Genomic DNA, 18,539 nt, shown 5'->3' with positions numbered 1-18,539 from the left:
AATGAGCGTTTATTGGGTTTCGACAGTATTTTTTGTGGGACATGAGAGCACCTCAGACCTATCGCATTGCATTCTGAATACGAAGCAATAAGCATGTCTTTCTGATATCAAATAATTTTCATTTTTTAAAAATCACAATATTACAAATTTTATGACAAATTATAAAAATTTGATATTTTTCAAATTTTTGATATATAACAGTCCTCAGTAAATTATATAAATCTAATGATATATTCTTAAAGTGTATGTAGCAGGAGGAAAAGCCGACGGTCAATTGAAAATTTTGACCTTTCATATTGAAGATATGGATTTTTTCCCAAAAGACCTAATTTTTTTGGTGTTTTGGGAAAAAAATCCATATCTTCAATCTGAAAGGTCAAAATTTTCAATTGATCATCGGCTTTTCATCCCACCTACATACACTTTAAGTATAAATCATCAGATTTATAAAGTTTACTTCAAGTACTGCTAAATATCAAAAATATCAATTTTTAATGATTTGCCATAAAATGTGTATTAAATTGCGAATTTCAAAAATGAAAATTATTTGATATCAGAATGACATTCTTCGTATTCAGAATGCAATTCGATATGTCTGATGTGCTCTAATGTCCCAAAATAAATACTGTCCAAACGTTTCATACCCCAGCCCAACTGGAGTTGGGATTTAAAAGGGGCATTTCGTGATCCATGGCCTCATCCCCCACTTTTGAAAAGTTGATACCACAGGAAAGCTCTGGCTACATAATGTTTATACATAAAAATGTACAAAATATTTCTTGCAGATTAACTCGTTTAGCAAAAATATGGTGCACCAGAACAAAATTACAACACAGTAACCTATGGAGCAGTGTAATACACATAATCATGCAAAACTGGGGATTGAACGCAAAATCAGAAATAACTCAAATTTTGGAAATGAGCGTTTTTTGTGGATATCTACTGAAAAATGTCAAAAAGAGGATGCAAGGATCACAAAATATCCCTTTAAATAAGTGTGAGTGTTTTTTTTTACATGTATGTGCATGGATCGAAAAAGTGGGGAATTTGGGAAGCTCATTCTCAAATGTTGGTGTTTTGAGGGAAATTCTGGTATTTGGAGGGAAGTTGTGTCTTTTTTGTATATAAAAACATGCAAAATATTTTTGAAAATTTAGCTCGCTTCCAGAAGTTCCCGGGAAATTAACATTTTTTCAAGCCCTGTGTATGTGTATGGTGTACACGCAGCCTGATTCAAACATAGGAAGATACCACTTTAATATCAGTAAATAAGTGCCACACATGCCTGATAGGATATAATATTTTGGAAATTTAACCCCATTAATTATGAACTTTAGAATTCCCATTTTTTCATATGAACCTAAAAATATCTTGAAAACTATGTGATATGATATAGAAATGTTTTGATAAAACGGGTTATTCATTGACCTGAATCAACAGCTTTCTGAACCCTGAAACCACAGCTACACCCCTCACAAAAGCCACTTTGCTACCCTCTTTGTAATAACAATTAAATAAGAGAATCATCTAGGTTGAAGTGCTGTTGGTAATGGTATATAATTTAGCATTAACTTCCTGTTCCTGTACCACTATGGACCACAATGGCCTCATCCCAATGGCATAGTTCAATAACCTCAATTAAACAATCATAGTGAAAAATTTGACCTCAAGTTGCATGGAGTATGAGTTTTTGTACCCAAATTTTCAAAGGTTGTTCAATGAATGTACAGATGTATTGGGGTTAAAGAATTGTGCCCTGATAGATGAGCATTTGTGGATCCTAGTGTTCCCTGTGTTTGATTTAACACCAATCTAGGTTATTACCATATCACCTTCCATGTAAGGCCATCTTAATTTAGTTTGCCTATAAGCACCTGTCCGCATTAGTAAAATCACCCATTTTTTTGCGCATTATTTAAGCTGTTATATTTGGCTGTTTTTTGTTTGTTTTTTTCAAATCCACCACACAAAAATATCACGTCAGACGTCAAAAATAGCGTAAATCTCAAATAATTCTTCATCTTGACACAGTGAAACCTGTGCATTCCGCATTAGGTTTTTAACTTCAGATGGCCTTAAAGCATACTCTGAGTAAGCTTAGTGATAGTACCAGGGTAGGTACTATTGTGCTGCTTTTAATATGGAATAAAGCTGTGTACATGTAATTCCTCAAATGAAGTCTTGACACTAGGCTAATTTCATGAATGCTTAAACATGAAGGATAGACCCCAAAATAGGGTTTATCCTCACACCAAATGTGACATGGTCAAGGGGAACAAGTTGCATGTCGACAATTTTGTATAATTTTCTGGCAGTTAGCAAATGCTACATTCTGATGCAAACCCCATCAAAATCAGACATCTAGTTTCCGAGTTATAAGCAATTTATCAATGGCTGAAAACAATATAACAAAGAATACTGTTTTTACCAATATCTCAAAAACAATATTTGCGACATGGGAGGATGAAGGCTGTGGCCTGGGTTTACAAGTTCTTGTCGGATCAGAAATTGCTCTTTTTTTCTCTCTGCAAATATCGGATATGAAATTATAAACTGGCATATATATATTCATTTTGAAAAAGAAAAGAAGACTACCCATAATGATCCCACAAAGTAGACTTTGATTTCTTAATGGACATATCATGTATCCCGAAGGGAAAAAAATGCATCCATGGATTAAATTAATTGAATTTACTTCATTAGGGGCTAGTGAGCTGTATCTGCTGACAAATTTGATACAATTGAGCAAACCGTCTAGTGTCTGTGTGTTGGGCTGAATTGGTTTTGATTATTTTTAAATTAAATACTACTTGTATTAATCTTCTCTTTGCTCATTTTACAGTGAAAGTTTGTAACAATTAGTGAGTTTTTAGCGCGTGTGCCGTCAGACAAGTTTGCAGCCCTCGAAATAAGGATCTGAAGGGGCACAGCAACTTTTTTAGGGCAAGTTGAAAATTGCCTTGAATTTTCACTGAAAGGCAAGGCAGCACGGCAGTTTGTAATATTTCAAGAGGGCATCATGGCAACTGTTGAAATTTTGAGAAGGGCACCAAGACAATTTCTCAAAAGTGAAGAAAACACACACAAACATAGATGGGTTAATTCGAGGGCTGCAAGTTTGGAACCTAAATTATTGTGAACGCCTGTCGTAAAAGCCTATCCCACTAGGGTAAAAGTTTTGTCAAAATTGGACTTTTGGTTTATGAGATCATTTACCCTAGAATTCTAGGTCTATGATGAATGATGATATGGTTTCTTTTGTTTCAGAAAGCAGTAAAGTCAACCTCTTTAGGCCACATCTCAAATCATTTCAACAGATTCTTTTTCTTGCACAAGTTACAATTATTATGTGCATTCTAATTAAAGAAAAAATGGTGTTGTTTAAAAAGTATATTGTCACATTACTTTCAAGTGTTATGAGATGTGATTCCTTGTTGAAGAAAATAATAAAATCTACATCTTTGGCCATTTCACACATTTTTCTTGCAAAATCACAATTATTTTGTACTGTTAGGTTACGTTCAAGTGTTCAGAACAAGATACCCCCCCCCGCATGCCAAGCACACGATCACAGACCGGTAACGCCCCGGGCAGCAATTCTGTGAGCATTTTTAACACTTACGGTGATTGTGTCATCGCAGACCCTGGGATTCATGCATTTACACATATTCTGTATGGAGATGTTAGTTTAACTTTTAAGGGATCTAAAATGAGCGTTTATTGCGTTTCGACAGTATTTTTTGTGGGACATGAGAGCACCTCAGACCTATCGAATTGCATTCTGAATCTGAAGCATGTCTTTCTGATATCAAATAATTTTCATTTTTGAAAATCACAATATAATACAAATTTTATGACAAATTATAAAAATTGATATTTTTCAAATTTTTGATAACAGTCCTCGAAGTAAATTATATAAATCTAATGACATATTCTTAAAGTGTATGTAGCAGGGAGGAAAAGCCGACGGTCAATTGAAAATTTTGACCTTTCATGTTGAAGATATGGATTTTTTTCCCAAAAATACCTAATTTTTTTTTTTGTGTTTTGGGAAAAAAATCCATATCTTCAATACGAAAGGTCAAAATTTTCAATTGATCGTCAGTTTTTCATCCCACCTACATACACTTTAAAGGCCCATTCAGTGATTTGCTCATCCGGACGATCGTAAAAATCATCAAAATTCAGATTTTGGTACCTTTGTAATTGGCATAGATGTGCTAACATAGCCTGCTAGTGGTTCGGTCGAAAGCCGTGTATTTTAGACAAAATAAAGCATTTGCATGATTCTGGACTTTTGATACTGACAGTACAAAAAGTCCGACTCGAGATCGAAAGAAGCTCACTCTCCACGTACCAACACGCGTTGCGTATTGTTTCTACTACTTATTACATCAGTAGCTACTATTTTAAACAAAATACACAATTTTAACTGTTTTTCATATTTGAATTGACCGTTAGTTTGCCTCGGTGACCTTTAACATGTTTAATTGCTTATTTTGTTTTCTACTAAAAATTAAGCGTCTGTTTTAAATCAATTTATACTCTACTTCCTCCGTGTTAGAAACACTGGACTAGGAAGTTTTTCCAGTCGATTGGTGGCGCTGTACGAAAATCTCGATTTTCTCGAGTCGATCTGAGTTGAAGTAGAAAACCTTTCTAAAACTTCTGTTTTTGACTAATTTGTCGATGTATTCAGGGAAAAGTGGTTTAATGAAATTCTGTAGACTTATTCTTTATTTCTAAGCAACTCTGACAAATTTCCATTTTTTTTAATGTTCCTGTGAAATCACTGAAAGGGCCTTTAAGTATAAATCATCAGATTTATCAAGTTTACTTCAAGTACTGTTAAATATCAAAAATATCAATTTTTAATGATTTGCCATAAAATGTGTATTAAATTGCGAATTAAAAAAAATCAAACTTATTTGATATCAGAATGACATTCTTCGTATTCAGAATGCAATTCGATATGACTGATGTGCTCTAATGTCCCACAATAAATACTGTCCAAACGTTCATACCCAGCCCTTAAGCTGAAGTTAAAACGTTGAATCCTATGTCCGAGAAGGTTAACAGGAATCAAGGTTAGCTGGTCTAAGATGTAATTATTTACACTAGTGGACATTTGTAACACATAATATCCAGGTCAGTGAAGTGCTTTTTGCAGATTGAACTTGACAAGTTGTCTTTTAGATTGGATTGTGGAATTAGATGTACACCCATGCGCTTACGAGTTGAAATGGTCTCATTTTAGTGACCGAGTCACAAAACCTCTATTCAACAACCATAGATGGAAAGTTGACCCGATGTAGCAGTGTATGAGTTTGTGTACCAAACGCAAAAAGGTTATTCTATTCACGTATGAGCATATTGGGGTTAAAAGAGCTGTGCCATAATAGATTTGCATGTTAGAGATCTTAGCGAATGTATAATACTGATATCGTCCCACAATAGTAAAGATACCCGGCTTCATGTAATAACGTAGTAATGTAGACTGCAAAGTCTTGCCCGTTGGGCACTAGGTCGCATTTGCAGTGCTTATTTTGTGTAATATACTTAAAACCCTTAATTGACACGCCTCGAGTTAACATCAATATTGTTACACACAAACTGTTTTCATTTACCCTGTATAGAGAGGAATGATTGTAAATTGCATTGCATTCATAGAATTAGACCCAGTGTCCCTGGTAATATTATTGATTCAATACAAAATATATTTGTGACATTTTCAATCAAGACCAGTCATTTGTCGCTCTAGCTTGATTTTGAAATACGGCTAAAAAGTGTTCGTATTCTTTTGTATTTATTCTTTTCAACTGCATGAAATAAGTCATATTTCAAAATTTGCATGTCCAAATCTGATATAAATTTAATATCATTTTGTATGTAGTTTATTGAATGAACAAGATAATTAAGTGAAAAAATACAATTAATTTTGACCTACAATCGACTCATTTTGTGTGATCACATCATATTTCATAATGACGATGTTTTTCTGCTTTTGGTATTGTTAAATGCCAAGTCCTCAAGGTTTAATGATAGTCAAGGCTCAGTGTTATACAAGGCTTGGTATGGCATGTAATTGAATAGTTCAAATGTAAAATGTAGTATTCAAATGGCTGCCTGGTACATTTGTGTGTGTATACCATTTGAAATGATTTTTATAGTGCAAAATTTACTTAAGATCATTGCATTTTACAAGCATTAGTGTTACCATGTTGGCTTGATACACACCTTATATAAATACCATTTTGTAGCATCATTCAGGGATGCAGCTTTGTACAGGTGCAGAACCCTAATTACCCTACATATTAGAATAACCATTGCAGCCAGGATCCAGCCGATTCAGCTTCCCCAAATTTCGTACAAGTAAACGGGCCAGAAGATTTTTAAAACTAGCTTAATTTTGTACGCAAGAACATAATTATAATAGTGGGGCTCGAACTTGTACAGTCTAGCATTGTACCTATTGAGCTAACTGGACCAGGCTAGGATTTGACAAGGGCCTGTCACTTTCCCCAAAACTGCCTGTCCAAAATTTGATCCTGAAAACATAATCAGATCTCTGCCCCTTCTGGAGGTTCAGCTATTTCAAATAGTTATTGTTATAGCCTTGATTTATTAGTCTGGTCTAACTCAATCATTATTTTTAGAATTTAGCATGACATCACAGCCGTTAATTTTGCCTGTCGTCACAGGCATTAATTTTGCAAACTGCCCATCCAAAATGACGGGTGGACTGGTGGCTAGCTAATACCCTGCTAATGCCCATTCAAACTGCATAAAATACATACATGTACACAATAACCAAAGTAGCAATAACACTATCAATAATAATATTTATAAAACCGAACACAAGGCAGCATATGACGTATATCACATTTTATATCTGAATAATTCAATGTATTATGTCACAATGTAAGTAACATGCATTGCTGTAATAATAGCATGGAACATAACATAACAAGTCCTTGTACTGATCCATCTCTGAATTATCGCAGAGCAACCGATTCAGTTTCAATGCCGCTGTACATTGTCCATTGTTTACGTAACATAATCATGTATTATGTTCAGAAATATTGTTAATGCACAACTATTAAAAGAGTGGTTTGACAATGGTGTGGATAATAGAATCAGAAAGTTAAATTGTTAGTTTTATCATCATCATCATCATGAATTGGAAAAGAAAATGTTTGGTGAGATTAATTTAATATGAAAATCCCTGATCGAGATGAAATCATGAAATTAAAGAGCAACACAATGTATCAAAATCATTGATGATTACAATTTCTGCAATCTGTGCATCCAGCAAAATAAGTTACATAAGTCTTCATTAATTGTCATGCTATTGATTTCATCAAGGTTGTGCAATGGATCGGTGGCTTAATAAGATGATTGTCTTGTGCTGGGAGACTAATCAGCTACATTTAATTAAAGTAAAGGGACATCATAGATTTTCTGTACAAAATCATTTGCCTATCTGTTCCACCAAATGTTATGTTCAACAAGCAGAAAAAGGTCACTTTGATCATAGACCATAAATGGTCTATGCTTTGATCATCAGGGACTGCCTTTTGAGAAGAGCCTATCCTATTCTATTGTAAATGCTCTAAACAGCTCTCCTGGAAGGCTCCAGAAGAGCTATTTAATGCTCTCCTGCAAATTACTAAAGTCAGTCCCTGGGTCATATTAGGTCATTTTAGCCCTATCCCTCCTATGGGCAACAAAAATAAATATTAAAAGCCTAGGTGCCTCTTCTTGGGCAGAGTGGGGTGGGGAACAAATAGTGCATCTCCACCCAAATCAACCTGAGTTCAAATGCGAAAAAGATCCTTTGATCATATTAGGTCATTTTATTTTAGTTGTCCGTCTAAGTTTTTGGTTGTCTGTAGGCCTACAAATGTGACTTTTGGCTCGATTTATGGTTGTCCGGCGGACAACCGAATCAGTATTTTTGGTTGTCCGGTGACTTTTTTAGTTGTCCCGGGCAACCGGACAACCAAAATTTCAAACGCTGGCCCTAACCCTATCCCTACTATGGGCAACAAAAATAGTAACAGCCTTGGTGCCTCTTCTTGGGCAGGGTGGGGCAGGGAACAAATAGTGCATCACCACCTAAATCAACCTGAGTTAAAATGCGAAAAAGATCCTTTGATCATATTAGGTCATTTTAGCCCTAACCCTATCCCTACTATGGGCAACAAAAAAATATTAGAAGCCTAGGCACCTCTTCTTGGGCAGGGTGGGGCAGGGAACAAATTTAGTGCATCTCCACCTAAATTCCTGATTGAGTTTGCTAAAAAGAGAATTAGCATACTACCATATACACCTTGTTTTCATCACATATGGAAATCTTAACTTAGCAGTTCCAATCCATACATTAATTGGCTTATGATAAGATGGTATCACTGTATTGCTTTGACACAAATTTTACACTTGCATAAATCTGACACGATTTGCCTCCGATCAATGTCAGTTCATATTTCTGCCGTACCAAATGTGAAGCGATTGTTCATTTGATATTCGGCTGCGTATAATACACATGATTCAATTTGCAAAAAGCACTGGCCCAGATATTACTTAGTACCTAGGGAGTATGTACGATCACAGAATGTATGCATGTACGTATGAACGTGGCTTGGTTAGTCAATTTGATTAAGGCAGCAAGCGGACAGTACTTAGGTTTCTTGTGAGCCCTGTTGGCTGCTAGTCACATCATTATGTCCAGTGGAGGGAATGCTATGATAACTCGGACTGGACATGTGTATGTATTTTAATGCACTACTTCACATATGTTGAACTTTGCTTTTTGTTGTTGATTGAATTGATTAGATAAGCGTATCTCGGCACTTGCAGAAATATCTTCTGATGTGTTATTCATCTTTGCTTCAGTTTTGTGGTTTAGTCAGTTTTGAACTCAGTAATGTTGTTGTTGTTGATTTAATGGTGACTGATCAGAGAACGCTGGTCATTTCATCAAAGCTTTTGTTTGTAAATGAGATATCATATTACAAGTAGGGCAATCAACCTGCACAAGTCAAAATGTTGTATCTGTAAACATGTAGGATAGCAGATACTGTGCTTCGATGTGGGATGCAGGCTTTGTTTTATGAATCTGCTTCCGAAGTGAAAATACAATTGATTTTGTAGAGTGCAAGAATGTTGTATCTGCATTTTTGTCATTTTGTGGGAGAAGAATTTTTGTGTTTCTATTTGTTTACGTATTGTTTTTTAGCAGGTATATGTAATTGCTTCTACTTGTAAGACTTGTAAAATAGCTTAAAATTTGTGCATTTACCAATATTTTCATGATGTATCAGTACCTCAAATTTCGCCCTAACAGTCTGTTACTTACGATGCCCATACCCCAAATTTCGCCTTAACTGTCATTAATGATGTTCATACCTCAAATTTCGCACATACATTTTTGTATGTCACTCATGATGTTCATACCTCAAATTTTGTCCTGTCACTTACGATTTTCATACCTTAAATTTCGCCCTAACTGTCACTTACAATGTTCATTCTTCAAATTTTGCCCTAACTGTCACTTACTACGTTCATGGCCGTGTGTCTTAAGTTGGGAACCTTTTGCGTGACACCGACAAAATTCAAGAAATTCGCCTTTTTTATTCAAGCGTTTGATTCGTAAGAACTAAACATCTCACACTATTAAAAGTATACATATTTTTGAAGCTTTTGCTCCAAGGAATTCAAAAATGACATTATTTTCTTGATAGGGGTAAGGGTTAAGAAGTTACAAGTACAAATATCAGTGATTTTTCCATAAAAAAGTGTATGACTCAAAAAATTTGGTCCACTGATGAGATACATCCAAGAGTAAAATCTATGCCAGAATTGGATTATTCAAGGTAAGAGCATTCTAAATATGCATAGTTTTACAGGTATCCCTATAAAGGTAATTGTGATACATGAGGATGAAAATTACCTTCATAAAATTTGCTGTAAAAGTCGTTACATTGTTATTTCAGCATAATGTGTCTAGGAAAATCATGTCCATAGTGCTTTCTGGTTATACACACATGCTCTTTAAACATCAAAAATACAAGGCATAACTATGAGCCTGTCTAACATGCTTTAATCCTCAGTTTTTACCCATCTTGTATAAATCCTAGCTGAATCAAAGCGCAGTCACGATAATGAACACAAAATGTCTTCATGGTCTGCATTTTGAAGAACACAATAATTTGCTTTTTTCTTGCTCTGTGAAAGGTCAATACCAACATAATATTGTACTATATTTTGCTTTGGTACAATGGCTGGTCTTTCATCTACTTTCAAACACCTTTCTCTTGCAGTCACTTGATAATTATGAGTGAAATTCCATAGCCGTGGAGTTGCTGCTTCCTGGCTTGATCTGCAATCGACATTTTTAATGTATGATTATAGTCAGAATGAACAAAAGCTACTTCATTGACTGTAATAATGCCTTCTGATGCAACTTTTAAACAAGTGGTGATCATATGAATCACTTGATGGTTCAATGGCAATTACTGATCCTTGGCAATAATGTTTGCCATTTCTTCAGTTTCAATGACACTTTTTGTTGGTGCTTTAGATGTAGAAGACTTTTGATCTTTGCTGGTGTCTGATTCTGCGAACCTTACAAGCATGAAAATCAGTTTATAAACATGCCATACAATAACATGACAGCTCTCTGACATTCAGTTGTCTTTCACAGTTAACAAATGCTACAGAGCGGAGCTTCCGAGTGTTTGGAACTGTTATGGGCCATTACTTTTAGTTCTTGACACTGTGTCAACTCTGTTCCTGGACTTAGATTATGATAATTAAATGATCAGTTACATTAAACAATGTTGCATTTTATTTTTAATATTATTAATTGCTGTTCAATAACAGCATAAAATGAGAGGGAGTATAATGTTTGACCTGTAGGACAATATAGTTCTTCAAAGTAGTTCATACAATTTCTAATGATCAGACTCGTTTTTGATGGCAAAATGATTTTAGCCTTTGCTAATTAACAACTTGTTAAGTGTCATTAATCTAATAATTTAGAACATTACAGGCCAACAATTTGTTTAATTCTTTATTAATTACTTGCTTCTAAAATACAGCATTAATGAGGGGTGGATATTTGACTTCTATCACAGAGGTTCAAACTCCCAACACAATTTCTGAATGTCAGAGCCTTTGTCGCATCATCGTTTTACTCTTAATTAGCAGCTCGTTAAGTGTCATTAATCTGTTTAATTAAAGTAAAATTCATAAAATATTACAGCAGAACTATTAATAAGTCCATTCAAATACATCTATTAACCACACAATATTAAATTACTAAAATTTCAAGTGGATCATAGTTGGTACCTATAAAATTCATTTTTCCCATAGAGATTACATTGTACCGTGTCCGAAGATCCGTGTCCGTGATCCTCCCACTTTGCACTTCGTTAACTTATTGGTCCGTAAAATTAATTAGCAATGTCATATTACTTATCTTTTGGTATCATGTTCAAGCAGAATAAATTAGCTTTCAAATGAATGTAAACTTGAAGGATTATGATGTTGTCTTCATAGTTTAATTAAAGAGAAAAGTTGAAATTTTCAGTCAAAGTGTCAAACCTCCCACTTTTCCAGGGTCCCAAGTCAAGACACACGGCCTCATACCTCAAATTTTGCCCTAACTGCCACTTACGATGTTCATACCTCAAATTTTGCCCTAACTGTCACTTACGACGTTTGTGCACTGACCCGACGATATCATACATGTCTATTTGAGAGGTTGGTATTTTTTGGAAGATTTAGAATCAGTCTGTTTCTGAAGTAAAAGATATTATAGGGAAGTGCCTTACAAAGCAGATACTGCACTCTTACACTCACGACTGTAGAATTTGAAGTCTAATAAGTGAGCTGGTCATAAATGCAGCTGGGTGACCAGGATGGAGCTGGGTGATTACATTTTATAATTAATATTTAAATGGATTTATTTATTGTTTTTAAGTCAGTTGTACAAATGCATAATTGTATCAATCTCTGTCGCAGTTTATGTAGGTTAATGTTGTTGTTTTGTTGTTGTTGTTGTTAGATTGTTGTTGTTGATGTTCTTTTGGTTTGAAAGAACAAAATAATTCAGAACCCTGCTAATAAATGAGGGCGTTACCTTACGACTGTAGGGAATCTTAAAGATTAACTCTGAGCAGTCTCTGAAACGTCTTTGCACAAATATCTTTTTAAACAAGACTCTCCACTGAGAATTGGCCATATACTCAAATTCATTTCCTGGATTTTTTCTTGCTTACTATATGGCGCTGTTTATTATATAACTCTTGGTTCTCAAATGTAATATTCAGTTGGTCACTGAATCAGTTAAGGGATCTGGAATGAGTGTTTTGAGCGTTTCGACTGTATTTTTTGTGGGACATGAGAGCACATCAGACATATCGAATTGCATTCTGAATACGGAGAATGTCTTTCTGATATCAAATAATTTAATTTTCATTTTTGAAATTCACGATATAATACAAATTTTATGACAAATTATTAAAATTTGATATTTTTCACATTTTTGATATAACAGTCCTCAAAGTAAATTTTATGAATATAATGATATATTCTTAAACTGTATGTAGCTGGGAGGAAAAGCCGGCAATCAATTGAAAATTTTGACCTTTGATATTGAAGATATGGATTTTTTCCCAAAAAGACCTTTTGTGTGTGTGTGTGTGTGTGTTTTGGAAAAAAAAATCCATATCTTCAATACGAAATATCAACATTTTCAATTGATCGTCGGCTTTTCATCCCACCTACATACACCTTAAAGGTCCGTAACCCGATCGACAGCATCATCCCCGATTTTTTTCATTGTTGATGAGGTTTTGGTATCACATAATAGATACTATTTTTCTCATTACTATCCTGAAATTTGGCGCTCCAAGTCGATGTATTTCGGAGAAATCATGAATCACAGCGGTTTTACAGGTATACCAGTTTGTAAACAATGGTAAATACTTTGGAATTCTGGGAGGGAATTATGAATGAAATATCAGTCACCGCAAGACGGTGCGCCGTATATAGTTATGAAAACGGCAACGATAAGTGTGGTGTGTTAAATAGCTCAATTGACTAGCGTTTGTTTTTACCGAGAGGTACCGGTTCAAAACCGGTCTCGGAAGGGTTTTTTCCTCTCCATTTTACCCAAACTTTTTTATATTCATTTGAAATGTACATATTGCAAGGGAAATATATTTTGTTTCCTTTTTTCTGAAAGCAGTACGAAAAAAAAAAATTTCCGTTCAATACGGGCCGGGCATTGTACAGCATGTCAGCATTCGTCATTGCCTGCCCAGAATGCAATTCACGTATACCAAGGTATTGGATTGCAAATTTGGCTATTTATTCACATTTACGCTGAAAATGCTCTTGTTTTTTCACAAAGCAGCATAAAGGAGGCGATATTTGATATTATTATGTAATTTTAAAGACAATCCATATCCAAAACCAATAGGGTTACCCCCCTTTAAGTACATATCATCAGATTTATAAAGTTTACTTGAGTACTGTTAAATATCAAAAATATCAATTTTAATAATTTGCCATAAAATGTGTAACACGTTGGGAATTTCAAAAATCAAAATTATTTGATATCAGAAGGACATTCTTTGTATTCAGAATGCAATTCGATATGTCTGATGTGCTCTAATGTCCCACAATACCCCATCCCTTAAGTAATCGGGTATTCCCCAAAAGGGACAGCCTGGCTTTTTGTTTCAAAGGTCATTGAATGCTTGCTAGATGTCTGTGTGAAGCCACCACTTTTGGAAGTTGTGTAATATTATGAATCATGGAAGTGTATAGAAACTAAAGTGATTTATAAATGCAGCAGTATGGTATAAAAACAACAACAACATACAAACACAAACATATTTGTAACCACCAGCAAAGTACATTCATCATCATCCCCAGTGGCGGCGCTACAGGGGCAAGGGGTCATTTTCCCCCAAATATTTTTCTTGCCCCTAGTTTGCCCCCTCCCCCACTTTTGAGGCAAAACCCCAAAATCACATAAATTTCCACTTTTTGCGACAATTTTCGCAAAATTTGCCACTTTCCCCCCCCCTGAAATTAACTTTTGCCCCCATCCCCCCACCACAAAAAAAAAATTCCTGGTGCTATCACTGATCACCCTACACTGCTTAGAGGTTTTAGTGCCTTTTTTTATACTCCAGAGTGTTGCCCACCATACCCCCAGAAATTTACTCCCCCCAAGAAAATCCTGGCACTGTGGTCATGCAGTAGAGCAATAGTGTACTTGATAGTTTTAAGAAGCTTTGTAATTAACTAACTTGTACATAAGAAAAGCAAAGTAGTTATAATTGATATTTACATTCACTGTCATCAACATTTTAATTAACTACGCTCTAATTAACTTGCAATCTAGATTAGAAAAATTACTGCACATTATGCGGACTATGCACACAGTGGTAAACTAAAAGTATGTAGTGACGTTTAACTACTAGAGTAGCTATTCAAGAATCATTCTAGTTTCTAACACTTAGATATATAGTATACTACAATACTAGATGAATATTGGATTATTTATTTGTATGTAACATGAAAGAATCATCATTTAATCCCTAAAACAAAGGAACTGTGTAATGTTAGATGCCATTTTCAGCAATAATAATTCAATAGAGGTTTTGGCTCAGTACATGTATGCATTTCTTATTGACCAAGTATTTCAATCTTTTATAATTTCAATTTCTGGTATGGTATCTCTCTATCTATATCTCATATTTACTGATTCTTTCTTGGTTGTAAATTAACTGATTTTTTCTCCTTCTGCCAAATTTCCACTAAATTGATTGTCAGAGGGATACTATTGTTAAAGCAGAAAATTGCTATTTTCCTCCCCACCCCATTTGCGTGTGTGTCATTTGTTACCAATCAGGCACATTTGACCACATAATATATTATGCTTATTTTCCTCATTTCCTTATATCATTATGAGCCAAAATTGCTTCATTTCCAGTAGCATACAGGCTGTATCAAAATAATTGGTACCCATCAGTATCTAGTGATTTTGGACAAGACTGTGACATCAAAATGTAACATAATATGATCAACCTAGTTTAGGGATAAATGTTATAAATGGTCATAAAACTATAAATTGTGGTCATTTCAGTATGATCCAATGTTACATACGGAAGAAGCAGGCTTTTCAATAAACTTCAATACTGAAACGGTTACATTTCAAACTGTGTCAGCAGATCACATCAAAGCTCCAATTGGGCACCCATTTCTTTTTTAAAGGAATTTTTATTTTGATACACTCTGTAGTTCTCAAACCTCTATTCAATTATCATAATTGAGAATATGTGTTTTTGTGCCCAACATATTGAAAGGTCATTTAATGAATGTACACACGTATTGGGGTCAATGAACTGTGTCAGAACAGATGAGTATGTTTTGAAATCCTAGTACCGGTACATCAAGATGATTTACTGCGCGGAATGTGACAATAAATTTCTTCATTACATGTACTTACTTTCTACAACCACAAACTAATCACTCGTTTTGTGTCGCTCTCATTTCAGGCTCAACTGATGACATAAATGTATCATACGGGTCGGATAATGTTAACGGAGAAGGAGGTGCGGCGAAGACGACGGTGACACCCGTACGGCGTAAAACTAAAAGCAAGAAATCGTCGTTCTCTAGGTTATTTAAACCGTGGAAGTGGAAGAGGAAAAAAGAAGGGTGCTTCAAGTAAAAAAATAAATCCAAAGGTAAATGGGGGCTATTCCAGTCAAAATCCATGCCACCTGGGGAAGACATGATCTGCCACACAGGGAATGTGAATTTCAAATGGGGTTACATGTACCTGAATGGGAGACTAAGGTCATGTTTTCGTATAGGGGGTGAATGAATTTCAACTGAAATAGTCCCATGTATGTAAGTTTTTGTAACAGAAATTGAAGAAAATCCGGGTATATCCTTGGTGTAAGATAGCCATGGGCTAGAGTGGTGTAAAGACTCCATTGAGGAATTAAGCAGCTTACGGAAAAAAGCTGTATAATCCTTCATTATGAGATTTTTGTGATAGGCTAATTCTGTGCACTTTTTATATGAAGGATAAACCGAGAATCGGGAATTGCTATCTATATTCATGCATTGGGGGGATAATCAGAGGTATTTGTATTTTGTCCAGAGTGCTTCTAGAAGTAATTACTGCTTGTGTGCAGCTCTGGCAGCTTACAGACCATAGGCAAAGTTTGAAACGCTTCATGGTGCACTGATTACGTCAAAGGAGCGGCACAAATGCGTATAATATCATACAATTTGATGCAAAATTGTTGTATTACTCTAAGGAAAACATGCTCTAAGCCTAGAGTATCAAGACGGATTACAGAATAAAGCTGTCTAATCCCTCAATGAAGTCTTGTAGTATGTTCGGCTTATAATTCGCAAAAAAAAAGACTCACAACACTGTGTATTGCTATAGAATGGCGTGCACGCAGTTGGGCGCAGCATTTAACGCTAGTTGCGTGTTGCGTAATGCTTGACTAGCGGACGCTAATATGAATTTATGCGAGCAAGAGTTGGGACTCAAACAAAACCCGAATCATTTTTGCCAATTATAAGCCAAACAAACTTTAACATTATACATGTATGCTAATTTTGGGTTTGCTTATATGAAATATATTTGTTTTTCATTTGTTTCGTTGGCAAAGACCTCGAATACCCCCAAAGCTTTTGGCGCTAATGCACAGGTAAAGGTATAACAAGTGTATAATGAGTCCAGATTCTCCTCTATTTTTGTGGTTTAATATACATTGGTGCATAAAATAGTGAACCATGGTCAGGGCTTGAAGGTAGTTCGTAACTCCTGAAAAGTTTACATCAAACTCAGGAGAGGGATTCATAGGCCTCCATGATGTTGTGGAATTTGTGAGAGAGACTGTGAAGTCTGTGATTAGAAAATGAAAGAATGTGCAACTACCTGGAGAATGACTCTTGATTGTCTTTTGTGTAAATAGCCATATTGTTCGAAAAGATAGAATTTTTTCTTGGTTTCTAATTCCTGTGTTTTCATGGGGAAGAAAATTTAAAAGGAAAATGAAAGAAGACCGAAATGTAGCCTACATGTTGAACATACTCTTTGACAGTAACTCGGTCATATACCCAACATGATATTATTTTATAATACCACTTTTTATCTACTTGATGGATCACCAGGCCCCAAAATCTGAAATGATTTTGTATATTTATATATTGCCAAGTTAGTGTGTGAGTGTACATTATAAAGAAATACCAAATTCTGTGTAATAACAAGGACATCAATATTAATATTGCTATCAATTCCTGGGAAAGTGGCCTCTTCCTGCAACACAAGTTTAGCAGTTCATAAACATATATCAAATATTAGATCTACATAAAAAAGTGCATACTGCATGTGTATGAAATGCCAACTGCCTTCAGTGTATGAGTGTACTGAATTCTGTGTGAATGGCCAGGATGTGAAAACAAACATTGCCATCAATTCCAAGGAAAGCTGTCTCTTCCTGTAACACAGTACAATTTTTGCAGTTCACAAACTAGTCAGTCTCACAATTTTGAAGCATCTGAAATTTTCATGAAGATTCCCATCTCTATAAGGCTAGTAAATTTAACTGTAAATTTCGATTTGTGAGCTGAAACCTTCTAAGAAATCAAATATCATGGGATTATGTAAGTTTCATGAAATAATATCAGTGTTTCACACCCCATGGGTCTTAAACATGTTCATCACATCATGACACAGTTCTTTAACTTCAATATGTCTGTATGTTCATAGAGTAACCTTTGAATGTGTTGGGTACAAAAACTCGTACTCAACAACTTGAGGTCAAATGTTGAGCACAGCTACTTAAATGGGTTGTAGTGAACTGTGTCCTTGGTAATGGAAGTGAAAGTGTATCTATACTAGGCTTGTTGTACTTGGTGTCCTATTACAACCATTTCCATTTTTAAATGGCTTGTATCTTACATGGTCATATTACAGTGTGGTTCAAACAAATCTACACGCTAGCCTAATGGCAATACAGAGAAAACCAGGGTATCACTTAGTGATTATTGACTTCTTGGGGTGGTTAAGTTGACATTGTTTGAATTATTTTTGCTTACGTGGGCGGAATATCGATCCATTTGTAGAGGGGTTTGTGTGTTTTGAGTATTTACTTTCATAAGTGATGACATACAATTTGGAAGATACAATAGTATACTTTGAGAATTGTAAGATTATTTCATTTTAAGCTTAGCTTTCGTTAAAACTTTAATTAACATACCTGAATTTCATTTGTGGATCAGTCAGGAGTGGTAATAATTCACAGGGACGACTTTTTGGTGAGATTGCAAGCTTATATCACACTTAATATTCTGATTTAGTAAAGGTTATGGAAGCTGTGATTTCGATGGGCCTATGTTATTATAGCACAGCTGCCAAGCTCCAAAACTGGGAACCATTGTGCTCTTTCTAGTAGAAGCACACATGAAGTTCAAGATCCAATGTTGATTTT

The 18,539-nt window shown here is 35.1% G+C and overlaps 1 protein-coding gene across 1 annotated transcript in view; it reads left to right on the top strand.

Annotated features, from left to right (window-relative positions):
* Positions 1-18,539, top strand: part of LOC140147171 (uncharacterized) — a 151,126-nt gene that overhangs the window by 4,800 nt on the left and 127,787 nt on the right. Inside the window, exon 2 of the mRNA XM_072168951.1 lies at positions 15,579-15,635. Within this exon, the coding sequence (XP_072025052.1) occupies positions 15,579-15,635 (57 nt within the window). The remainder of the gene's footprint in view (positions 1-15,578; positions 15,636-18,539) is intronic.

The sequence above is a fragment of the Amphiura filiformis genome, chromosome 3, assembly GCF_039555335.1.
Source record: "Amphiura filiformis chromosome 3, Afil_fr2py, whole genome shotgun sequence".
Taxonomy (NCBI): domain Eukaryota; kingdom Metazoa; phylum Echinodermata; class Ophiuroidea; order Amphilepidida; family Amphiuridae; genus Amphiura; species Amphiura filiformis.
The sequence above is the reverse complement of the archived record's forward strand: the minus strand, read 5'-3'. Positions and strand labels throughout refer to the sequence as shown.